Consider the following 12,388-nt stretch of genomic DNA (forward strand, 5'->3'; position numbering starts at 1 on the left):
TGATATTGAAATGCAGTTCCTAAAATAATTAAAGGGATCAGCATAATTGAGAGCAGCCCATTTTGAAAATGAATATTTGTATCCATTTCTCAGTGAGCAGGCAATGCATTTTGGTGCATATAAACAAAACAGATTTATTAAACAGATATATTTATTCAAATAATATTTTAGTCACCAAACATATTTAGAAATGAAAAGATTAATTAATTTAAGCAAAATATTGCAAAAAAAAAAAAAAAACTACAAAATCTTTAAATTTTTTGCTTCTCTTGATTTTTCCTCTTTTTTGAATTTGTATTTAATATTTTTCTATAACACATACATTTGGATGTACTAGTTTTTGGACTTTTATTGTAAGTTATTTTGTTAGATAAGCTTCAGATTTGCCTTCAGTACTGACTAGTCTAATGTATATGCACGAATATAATATTATATAGCTTCCTTTAAAAAAAATTACAATTAAAAGACAGATTTGTGAGGGGTGTACTTATATATGCTGAGCACTGTATATAATATGAATTATTTGTCATAGTTGTTGTACAAGATTTTAATTCAAGATTTTTAAATGAAGAATTTCCAGTTTTTTAATCTGTTTTTGGCAATTGTTGAAATAACACCATAAACAAGTTTAATTTCAAATTGAATTCAAGCACTTTCAAGGATCTATGTTTGTTTTTGGATTTAAGTACTTGCCAGGCCTTGAATCCATGTCTGAAATTCAAGTACTTTCAAGAAGCGTGGGAACCCTGTATGTGGATTTGGTGTTTAAGAATAATTTTATATTAATAGTGTTAAATATGTTTTGCAATTTTTTTTATCATATACTATTGAGATTTGCTACTTAATATTTTAGGTTGGAAATTCATGAAAGCACCATTCAAACCTATTGAAAATAAGAAAAAAAGAAATACAAATAAGACTATATAAAAAAAACATATAAAAAAAAATGTAGGAGAGAATAAACTCAAATGTGTCAAAATGTATTTGACATATATGTGTCAAATATATGTTTTTAAAAAAAAACATATATGTATTATTAAGCTTTGATATAACAAATATTAAAAATAATTTAACTGGGCTGACAGATTTTTTTATTATAATTTTTTTTTAGAGTTAAGCATAATATATTGACTTGCATTTTTATATTGTATACCTAACCAAAACATGTTAGTCTTGTTTCATTTTTCAGTTTAAACAACTTTATATTCAGCGATAAATGCTCTTAAAATGAATGTTAAATAATTCTAAACCAGTCAAGTCAAACAGCATTTCAAGGCCATATAACAATAATTCTGTGAATATTTCAAGACATTTAGATGTTATTATATAGTGTCATGTCTAAAGAAGGACAAACCTTAACCAGATGTGGGGCGTCCTGTCTATTAAGCTGGTAATTGGGGAGCTTGTCTTTGTGAGTGATCCAGGGATGCTTTAAAACCTGTGCAGCAGTGAGTCTCTGATGAGGGTCTACATGCAACATCTTTGATACCAGATCCTGTGGGAAACAACAATAACCATGATTCTTCTAAGAACTATTTTCATTTGGTGGAGCTTTAATGAGAATTGAGGGACAGTTCACTCAATAATCTACAATTCTCTCAAAATTTACCAAGCCTCCCCTTATTCCAAAACTGACTTTCATAGCAAATGACTTCCATAGTATTTTTTATTTCCTATTACTGTCAATGGTTACTGGTTTATGGTAAGTGGTAAATGGTAAGTGGTTTGTTGTAATTTTTGGATGAACTATGTCTTTAATTGAGATGCTCAGATTCACACCTTTGCCTGACAAGAAACAGAGTTCCAAAATCCTCCTGTGAGGGAAAACTGTCCGCTGCCGATTCTAGCCAGAATCTCCTCCGGCGTATCCTCGGGGCCATTAGCAAATGGAGTAAATCTGTAGGGAAAAGCGTGGTGTTAGTTGAATACAGACACATAAAGAATAGACAATTCACCAGCAATCAAATAACTGATGATTATCAATTAAATTGATACACTCTGTGCTTGGAGAAACAGAACAGCTATTTAGTTGTGTTACATATGACCAACAGAGGACCATGTCGGAACACTATATTATATTAACTCCCAATCCAGGGTTCTTAGGGCTGGGACACACCAAGCCAACGGTCAGCTGTTAGGTTTCATCTGTCCAGTTGGTGTGTTCATGCATAGCTTTTTGGTCCGGACGAGAGCCGACACAGAGCAACAGCACATTGGTTTCGTTGGTGCTAGTTGTTAGTCATTGGCTTGGTGTGTCCCAGTCCTTACACTGTTTCCCAAGTCAAATTGAAGCACATTATAAGCACTGTCATGTTCAAACTTTTCCATTAAGTGTGGTGAATTACACATACATATATGTTCAATAATCACTTGGCAATTATATGTGGCGGTCTTTCCTCACCACTACTAGTACTACCTCATCACATTACATCACATGCTAATTGTTGTTTTATTCTATAGTGTAGTATATTATTACTCTAGTATACTACTCTGGCTCCATTTTGATGGGATGTTTGCCTTTGTTTGTCCAACATTAAATTCCTGTCATTTGCTTTCTTAAATGTCATTTACTTGCATCTTAAATATGTCATCTTTCATCTAAAAATTACATTTATTTTTATTTAATAGGTTGCAGACAAAAGTCAGAGAGATCATGATGCAGGATTTCATTTTATGCTAATACTACTTTATTTACCATAATACTATAACTATTATTACTTGTTATTGTTTGTTAATCATCACTATTTAGAAATCTAAATTATTATGAAAGGTTTTTTTTTAAGCCCTTTATCCAAAATCGAACCCCTTTTCAAATCTTGAAAACAATGGATCAATTCAAGCCCACATCCCTTTTCATTGTGGGTAAATGCTGAAAAGCATATAAAGATTTTGGAGAACAATATGCTGCCTTTTTTTCCAGGGATACCAATACATATGGGACATTGCTGACTGGCCTGTCTGCAGTCCCGAACTGTCTTTAATAGAGAACGTGTGGCACATTTTGAACCGCAAAATTCAACAACGAAGCTCCAGTACTGTCGCCCACCTTAAGGCTTGTTTGCAGAAAGAATAGGACAAAACCGCACCTGAAACAATTCATCACTTCAGTCCCAAACTTCTTTTAAGTGTTGTGAAAAGGAATGGCAACATTACAAAGTGGTAAATGTTTTACTGTTTCAACTTTTTAAAAATGTGATTCAAGAACCAAATTGATATACATGTTTATTTTGAAAAAAAAAACAATTTAAAAATCATGAGGAACACAATAAATAATGTTTGTTGTATCCTCTGCAATGAAATACATGTCAAAGTAAATGTTGAAATCACTGCTCTTTTTATTTATGTTTTCCATACTGTCCCAACTGTCCCCAACTTTTCTGATTTGGGGTTGTATATTATTAAATACATTTATTTATTAAATAGCTCTATTAAATGATTATTTTCACAATCCTACTTTTATTTCCAGTAAATACATTTCCGGTTGTGTGTGGACGCTTGCGTTTTGAGGGTCGTTCATACATTCTGCCATGGCAGTAGCGATGTATGTACCACTGAAGTTGACAAATCTTGCATTATTAAGGTTAATGATAAAATTATTATTAGATTGATCATTTAAACAACAACTGGAATTTGGGAAATTCCCTCTTCAGAGAGAAGTTTGAATTACTTACCCAGTTAACATTGTGTAGAGAAGGACACCTAGACTCCAGATATCACAGGCCGCATCATAGCCCTGTTTCTTCAGCACCTGAGGGAACAAATAGATTTTTTTCCTGATTAAAAAACTGTTGTTTGTTTTAAAAAAAAACATAATGCCACGTCTCATCGCTAAATGTACCTCTGGGGCCACAAAGTTGGCAGTATAACAGGGCGTCATCAGAAGTCCATTTTCTGCTCTTAGCTGCTTTGCAAAGCCGAAGTCACAGATACGGATGGACTCGGGATTCCCAGATTCATCAACATAAAGGATGTTACTGGGCTTTAAATCCCTGTGAACCACCTGAGGAGGAGGAAGGGAAGCTTAAATGACTCTCAGACTCTCAAATTGAAACTTTTTCTAAGTGCTGGGCAAAGATTAATCGCACTGAAAATGAAAGTTTGCTTTAATAATAATATATGTGTGTGTATTATATATTGAATATGCAATAAAATATGTGAATATGTGATAAAAACAAAACTATACAAAACTAATTTGTTACATAGATATTTAAATTTATATACAATTTGAAATCATATACAGTCCACAAACCTTTTCTTAAATATATGCATACATGTGTGTATTTATATAAACATAATAAATGTATACAGTACACACACACATAAATTAAGTCAAAACAAACTTTTATTTTAGATGCGAGTAATCATGATACATTTTTTCCCAGCACTACTTTTAATAATATTTCCTATTGTATCCGAGTGATCCAAAAAAACTGCATCATCGTTAAATCAATATACTTTTTCATCATTTAATTTACTTAATTATTACAATTATTTTTGTAATTCTAATTATTTTAGTATAGACTTAAATTTTTTCTGTTAAGGATGCAATAAATAGTTTAAAACTCAATCTTTTACATTACAGTAAAGATATCAATAATGTCTATTATATAAATAAAAATCTTTTAATCATACATGTCAGGTAATTTGGATTTCAACAACTTCGAAACTTTGATTTTTAAAAAGTCCTGGGAAAAAAAATATTAATTTGCAGCACAAATATTATGCAGTTTTTAAAATGATTTTTAGAGGTCATGTGACACTTTAGACTTGAGTAATGATTGCTCATTGATCAAATTTTAAAACGGTTAGAACAACATCAAAAACAACAACAACTACTACTACAGTACTACTACAATTACAACTACTATGACTACTACAAAATCAACAACTACTACAACTACTACTACTACCACAACTCCGACTACAACAACAACTACTATTACAACTATTACTACTACTACTACAACATCAACAACAACAAGATCAACATAAACAACTACTACTACTACCACAACTATTAGAACAACTACTACTTCATCAACAACAACTACTACAACAACATCAACAACAACCACTACTACTACTACCTGTTATGAACTGTACACTGTTTTGGTGCGTGTATGTTCTTTCTGTCTCTGTCTCTATCTCTCTCTCTCCCTGCCCTGTCATTTTCACAGGTACCGCCTACTTCGGAGCACTATTGGCTGACAGGACTGCCTATCCTAATCAATTGGGGAACAACTTCTCTTCTCTCTACCAGTCATGCTCGGTGCAGAGCCCAACAAAAGAGGCAACAGAAAGAAATCAGCTTCTGTTGTTATTAAACCAGACTGTGGTTAATACACTTGCTTTCCATGATCACAATCTTAATGTATTTCAGTGGTCCCTCTGTCTCCCGTAACATATTACAGCTCGACACACATTTGAGTTTATTCTCTCCTACATTTTTAACTTTAGACAGGCTAGGGTACATACGCCTTGAGCGTGCAGGTACGCCACAGTTTTGGTGATGGTGTGGAGCACAGCACAGGCCTCCCGCTCCGAGAAGAACTTCTGTCTGAGGATTTTATCCAGCAGTTCGCCTCCTTTCAGCAGCTCCGTCACCAGATACACAGTGCGGCCATCATCATACACCTGCAAACACAGACAGATGTATCACTGAGCTTCAATTTCTCACAGTACAAAATCTATATTTCCTGTTATTTTACTCGCCCTCTGGCTATTTTTAGGAAATAAATGTAATTGACCAGTATATGTGATTTTATTTAAAAGGATAGCTCAACCCAAAATGAAAATGACCTCAATATTTACTCTCTCTCATGTGCTTTTAAAGCTTCACGAGTTTTTTTCTTCTGTTAAACACAAAAGAAGATATTTTGCTGGTTTTGGCACCCATTGTTTTCTATAGTAAGAAAATAAATTACTATGGAAATCAATGTATGTCCACTACTAGCATTCTTCAAAATATCTTCTTTTGTGCTCAACAGAAGAAAGAAACCCAAATAGGCTTTGAACAAGTAAAGGGTGAGTAAATGATGACAGAATTTCCATTTTTGGGTGAACCATCCCTTTAAAGCTCTATTATTTTCAGTATTATTTAACAAATACAAATGATAATTGGTTATACAGTATGGCTAGCTTAATATTAGTGTGCTGTGTATCTAATAACGATCATCTTTAAATAAATCTTTCAAACTTGGCCACAAAACAATAATATTTACTACACTAGTTTCACTTTTGGTTTTTAAAGTTACAATTTAAGCGGTTTACACAATAAGTTAGCAAATTAATTTGAATCAAACAGGTTGAAATGCTTAGCAAATCTGTCTTAAACATGATTAACAAATGACTTTACAACAACAATAATTTGTCATGCAAAAATGGACAAATATTGTGTGCATATATGTGAAATCCCTATAATGCCTGCATTATAGAAATACATAATGTGACTTTATTAAAGACATACACTCACAGGCCACTTTATTAGGTACACCTTACTAGTACCGGGTTAGACCCACTTTTGTCTTCATAACAACCTTAATCCTTCGTGGCATAAATTCAACAAGGTACTGTATATATTCCTCTGAGATTTTGGTCCATATTGACATGATGGCATCACACAGTTGCTGCAGATTTGTCAGCTGCACATCCATGATGCAAATCTCCCGTTCCACCACATCCCAAAGGTGCTCTATTGGCTTGAGATCTTGTGACTGTGGAGGCCATTTAAGTACAGTGAACTCATTGTCATGTTCAAGAAACCAGCTGTTCCATTATCCTGCTGGTAGTAGCCATCAGAAGATGGGTACACTGATGTCCTAAAGGTATGGACATGGTCAGCAACAATACTTAGGAGGCTGTGGCGTTGACACAATGCTCAATTGGACAGGTGTACCTAATAAAGTGGCCGTAGGGTGTATATTTATAGGAAATCTCAATAGTATCAGAAAACACACCAGCAACACCTGAAGTCTGATGCTTCTCTGCTGTAGAGTGCTTTATAAGTGTCACATGACCACATTATAATTATAAAAAAAAATCACATTTTATGAAATCACAATTTTAGTGAAAATGCAATAAATAACTCATCAATACTACAAGACGACTTTTTTTCAGCAGAACATTAGATTTTTAGCTCAAAATGAGGGTCCTTGGTGATTAATAAAAGCTAAAACAAAACAAAAGGAATACTCATGACTCCAGATGCAGTAAATGGACTGAAAAGTAAAACTATTTTGATTTTGATTTTCATTTAAAGGGTTTGTTTCTGCAAAATTGCTGACTTTGACTTTATGGGTCTCAAAATACAACAGTTTCAGTTTAAAATCTTATGTTGTATTCTATCGTAGAAAAAACTCTGTCTTAGACAGCCTTAGGATGAGTGAGTTTTATTTTTTTTGATGAACTGTTCCTTTAAGAAAAGCTTGATGCACGTGCATTTCTAATGTATGGAAACACAGCGGACCGATAATGGATAACCTGCTCTGAGTAATTTACAGGAAAGACAATAAGAGCAGGAACTCATTATTTTCTTCCCTCGTTCAGGAAATGTCAGAGCAGAATCGGTTTCAGGTAAACACATCGATGCTCTTTGAAAAGAACAAGACATTACCTTAATATAATTGCATTCAGCCAATAAAACTGAGCTTAGAGTCTGCCGCCATGGTGCATTGTTGATCATCATTATAGATGAAAATAAAAGACTCCATCATTGTTTTTAAACACTCACGTCTTTCAAGGTGATTATATTTGGATGCTGTCCATAGCGTAATAGAATTTCCACCTCCTCCGCAGGATCCCGTTTAGCCTTGCTGATAATCTAAACATAAATATACATACAGACATAAAACATATATTAAATAGACAGCCTTTAAAAGGGGTAATACTTTAAAAATGAATGTTTTTAACAGGGATGCACAATAATTCAATTATAGGTAATTTAATTGATTATAAATGATTTACATTCAGTCAGTAAGCAGACACTTTTGTCCAAATCAACTTACAATTGAGGACGCATTCAGGAATTTAACAAGAAGAGACTAATTGTACAAATAAAGTGCTCAGAGAATTAAAAGCTAGAGTAGGGGGTAGTGGGTTTTGGGTTTCTACAGGTTGTTTGTCAAGCCCACTCACCACCTCGAGTTTTTTAATAGATATGGAGTGACTGTAAGAATGTGTCTAGTGCAAATGTCTGATGAAAGAGTATGTTTTCTACAGGTGGTTTGTCTAGCCCACTCACCTTTGTGAGTCACTCAGAATTTCAGAAATGTTTTGAGGTTGTCATGTGATGTGGTGGGGGTGAGAAAAGAGGGGGTCCTGGTTTAGTTCATAGTTTCAGGTAATCACTGAAGATATTTTAAATGTTTTAGTAGAACATATGACTTTATATCTGACTGTATATTATGTCAAAACAAACTTTTATTTTGGATGTAATTAATCTTTGCACGGCACTAATATTTATAAATGTATAACATATCCAATATTTACCTACATTAGTTAATAATATAAAGTTTTAAAATCTATTAGCTAAAGAAGTTCAAGTGCTTTTTTTTAAAGGGTTGATTTGCTGCTAATATACGGTTATATCTGGTATTGTGGTGTTCTAATATAATTCTTTCCTCACCTTCACTGCATACTCCATCATTGTGCTTTTCTGAATGCAGCGTTTGCAGATGGAATAAGCACCAATGCCGATATCCTCCTTCACCTCATATGCGTCACTAAACTGAGACACGTTTCGGTGGAGCTGCTATAAATACACAATACAACCAAGATGTAAATGCAGTCATTAAAATGAAGAAACAGGTTTAATTTGGAGGAAACGTGTTATGCAAGTGCACATACCTGAACTATAGATGACATGCTGTTGCTCGGCAGGGATTGAGATTCTTCTTCTGAAGTGATGGCCACAAAACTAAACCCTCTAAAAAGTCGATTGGCATTGGCACTAGGAGGTACACCTGGAGAATCTAAAATAAAAAAAAACATAAACCAATACACACCAATGTTTTGATCTAGTCTTTAACACTAGAACCACCAGAAGGTAACATTTTTTCCGTGGACATCACAAGATAATGACTACACTCTACACTGTAAAAGATGATATGATCAATTAGTCATGACAACATTTCTTTTTAGTTAATTGTAACTTATTAAACTAAGTTGGTTGGGTTCTAACTTAATTTTATAAGTTAAGCAAGCTTAAGTTTAATGTAATATAAGTTAAAATGACTCATAAGATTAATTTGATTCAGCTTAAACATGTAAGGCAACCTGTATTTTTTAACAGTGTAGAGTACTAAAATTATTTTTTTAGTCTGAGCCTACACAGGATACAACACTCACCTAGGATACCAGACTCATTATCAGTCATGGCATGTACAGTAGTACCTCTAATACCTATTGTGTCTAGTGTCCATAAATCTACTTATTTCATCAATTGTGACTAATGGATAACTACTTGTATCCATGGGGAGTAGCACCAAATGTTATGCTTTGGTCACACAAATTCACAAAATCTTACTAAACATTAAATACTTTTAAAATGTATTCTCATAGTTTATTTCAGAGGGTCAAAAAGAAACTATTAGCATATCAAGACATCAATATAACAGTATCACTTTATTTTGATGATCCCTTTAATGCGTGTTGAATTTAAGTTACATTGCATCTACATGCCAACTAATTCTCATTAGATTATAAGCTGACTGTTAGATTGGGGTTATGGTTAGTGTAATGCCGAGTTCAGACTTAGCCCTGATTTTGACTCGCCGTCAGGTTTTGAGAAATCGCAGACAAATACCTGATATCACAGGCAAATTGGTGCTCGTTCACACGAGTGACAATCACACAGTATGAACTATCAAAGCAACCATCTGAGATAATCGCAGATGAGTCGCTGATGTCTGTGAGATATTTGGCATGCTAAATATCTGGAGCTGTTGGCGATTCAAATCCTGTCGTGTGAAATGAGTTTTGACTGAAAATAACATCGGCGATCGCCTACAGCCAATGAGAGAGCAGCATTTACTTGTGTGTGTACCTGCAGACCAGTGAGAGGTTGAGGGGAAAAAAGCGCTCATATTCGGTTTATTTGGACTCAAGACATAGAGGAAAAACTAGTGGAGGTTTGACATGAGCACCCGTATCTGTTTGACGTTTCATACAGAAAGCTAAAATAGAAAGTTGAGCAAAAATTGCTAATTCCCTTCAAACCTAGATGAGCAAATATGTACATTTTCTACCCCATAGAAGTCTTCTATCTCGTTATGTAGTAAATAACAAAAGATATGCTACGTGTTTTTGGCTGCGAGACGTAGTTTGGACAAAGTTGTCGGTGATTCTTCCTATTTTAAAGTCATGCAATGTGAAAGCCCCTGTCGACGATCCATCTTGCAGTGTAAACAAAGCAGCGACAAAACGCAAGCCCAGTAAGTCATGCAGTGTAAAAACATCTGTGACACGACTACTTTGAAAATCATGCAGTCTGAACTCAGCATAATTTGAAATTTACTTGCAAAGTTTCTTATAGTCAGTAAAATGTGAAAAATTTGTCACGTAAACAAACATTGCACACTGAGTCGATGCGTATTCATTAATCCATTTCAAAAAAATGCAAAACATGTCGGAGTCAGCAGCAGGGGAGAGGTGCGCCAGGCACTGAATACAGCATACAGGGGTTCTCAAATGATCGCCACATTTTGTCTTTATTTTATAAACTGTTATAATGTGTAATCTGTAGCTCAAATGAAGATATTCTGTATTCAGCTTTTTGCTTTTCGTGGCTCTGAACTGTCAAAACACCTCTTAAAGCATTTTTTCGAATGCGAAAAGCAAATTTTTTTTTGTGATGGACGAAAGTTTTTGAGGCAGTGTGTCCATACGTTTGACTCAATGTGACGTCGAAATAATTTTTTAACGTGAAAATTACGAACGAAAATTTCAGATTCAGTGTCAGCCTTTAGACTATGTTTACATGAAAATGATATTTGTACAAATGGAGTATATACACCATTTGTAACCCCTTTAAGTAACTTGAGTGCAAACCGATAAAGGCGCTTATATGCAACACCAAATTGGAATGTTGGACAAAAAAACTTCCTGTTCTAATTAGATTTTGGTTAAGCTGTTTTTGACCTTTAACCAATAAAAGAAAGCCGGGTAATGTGTTTACATGACATTACACGTATTAGCCTATTAGGCATAATTGGCTTAAGAATGTGCATGTAAACACATGGCTTGATAGGTTATTACAAGGCTTTTGAACTTTTATGAAAAACAATTATATTGTAAATAATGTAAATGAAGTTACAGTACCATATATTGTTCTTTGCCAGAAACATGAGGATGTGTAAAAAAAGTAAAAAAAAGTAAAAAAAAAAAAGCTATGAATAGATTTCATCCGGTGGCAGATCCAGTGTTTAATACAGCATCAAATCATCCAACAGATTTCGAGAGGCAGAGCAGAGTTGCATTAAATAGGTTTTGGTGTTTGTCTCAAAGGGGATAAAAGATGGATGACAAACACACAGTCTACCTGATCTAGTCGATTAGAAGCTGGTGTACCTTTGGGAGTTTTTGCGGTAAATTCTGGGTCGAAGTAGAATGTGTCGTCTGGTCTGCCAGTGGCTGGTTTGAAGGGTGGGTGACTTTCTCTTCTAAATAATTTCTGAGACATACAAAGCATGAAAATGAACATTACAACCACCATTCGGCCACTTATTCAGGTAAAACTTGAGGTTTTATTTGTTAACTATGTTAGTTAACATGAACTATTAAGAAAATAATACTAGCTAAATGTTTCACCTGTGAACTAGTGTAATTAAAACATTTAAATATGTATATTTCTTAAATAATATAACATTATTAATGTAAATTCAGTAATTCAAAAGCATCTTTTGTAATTGTAAAATTATAAAATCAAAAATTAATATAAATAATGCTACTATAAAAATGTAAATGTAGTACCCATATCCATAAAAACTGGTGTTATTTGTAACATTGTTTGTATGTAATTTTTATTAACTAACAGGACTTTATTGTAAAGCTTTATCCCTATTCAAAGTAAGTGAATGTTCCAGTAAAAAACTCACATTCCAGTCAATAGAAACATAAAATGGGTGTCTCTTTATCTCTTCAACTCCATCTGGACCAGCACCTGCAGAGAAGCAGTCAATTAAAAATCAAATATGCAAATATCAATACACAGAAATTAACATTCAGTTCTGCTAATGCACTACTGTTTGGAACAGTTTGTGAATGAAACTGTATAAAATAGTTAATTCCTCATAAATTGGTGCAAGTGGGAAGTTGGAGACATAAACTTTGTTGCTTTAATACATGATTTTTTTATTTTTTATTTTACTGTATCAAAAAATTGAGCTCATAA

General features: G+C 33.8%; 1 protein-coding gene across 13 annotated transcripts in view; it reads right to left on the reverse strand.

The window, feature by feature from the left end:
• Nucleotides 1-12,388, reverse strand: part of rps6ka3b (ribosomal protein S6 kinase, polypeptide 3b) — a 90,977-nt gene that overhangs the window by 4,792 nt on the left and 73,797 nt on the right. For 12 of the 13 annotated variants that reach the window (XR_012399045.1, XR_012399044.1, XR_012399048.1 and 9 more), the window contains 10 exons: nt 12,093-12,157; nt 11,566-11,668; nt 8,845-8,969; nt 8,624-8,749; nt 7,730-7,819; nt 5,476-5,634; nt 3,839-4,000; nt 3,672-3,748; nt 1,780-1,897; nt 1,355-1,495 (listed from right to left, as the gene is read on the reverse strand). Coding sequence is in view for 7 of the 13 variants with exons in the window: in XM_009297372.5 (XP_009295647.1) it covers nt 1,355-1,495; nt 1,780-1,897; nt 3,672-3,748; nt 3,839-4,000; nt 5,476-5,634; nt 7,730-7,819; nt 8,624-8,749; nt 8,845-8,969; nt 11,566-11,668; nt 12,093-12,157 (1,166 nt within the window). In the remaining 6 variants the exon portion in view is untranslated. The remainder of the gene's footprint in view (nt 1-1,354; nt 1,496-1,779; nt 1,898-3,671; nt 3,749-3,838; nt 4,001-5,475; nt 5,635-7,729; nt 7,820-8,623; nt 8,750-8,844; nt 8,970-11,565; nt 11,669-12,092; nt 12,158-12,388) is intronic. The other variant, NM_001083026.2, reaches the window with a different exon arrangement.

The sequence above is a fragment of the Danio rerio genome, chromosome 24 (assembly GCF_049306965.1).
Source record: "Danio rerio strain Tuebingen ecotype United States chromosome 24, GRCz12tu, whole genome shotgun sequence".
Classification (NCBI taxonomy): Eukaryota; Metazoa; Chordata; class Actinopteri; order Cypriniformes; family Danionidae; genus Danio; species Danio rerio.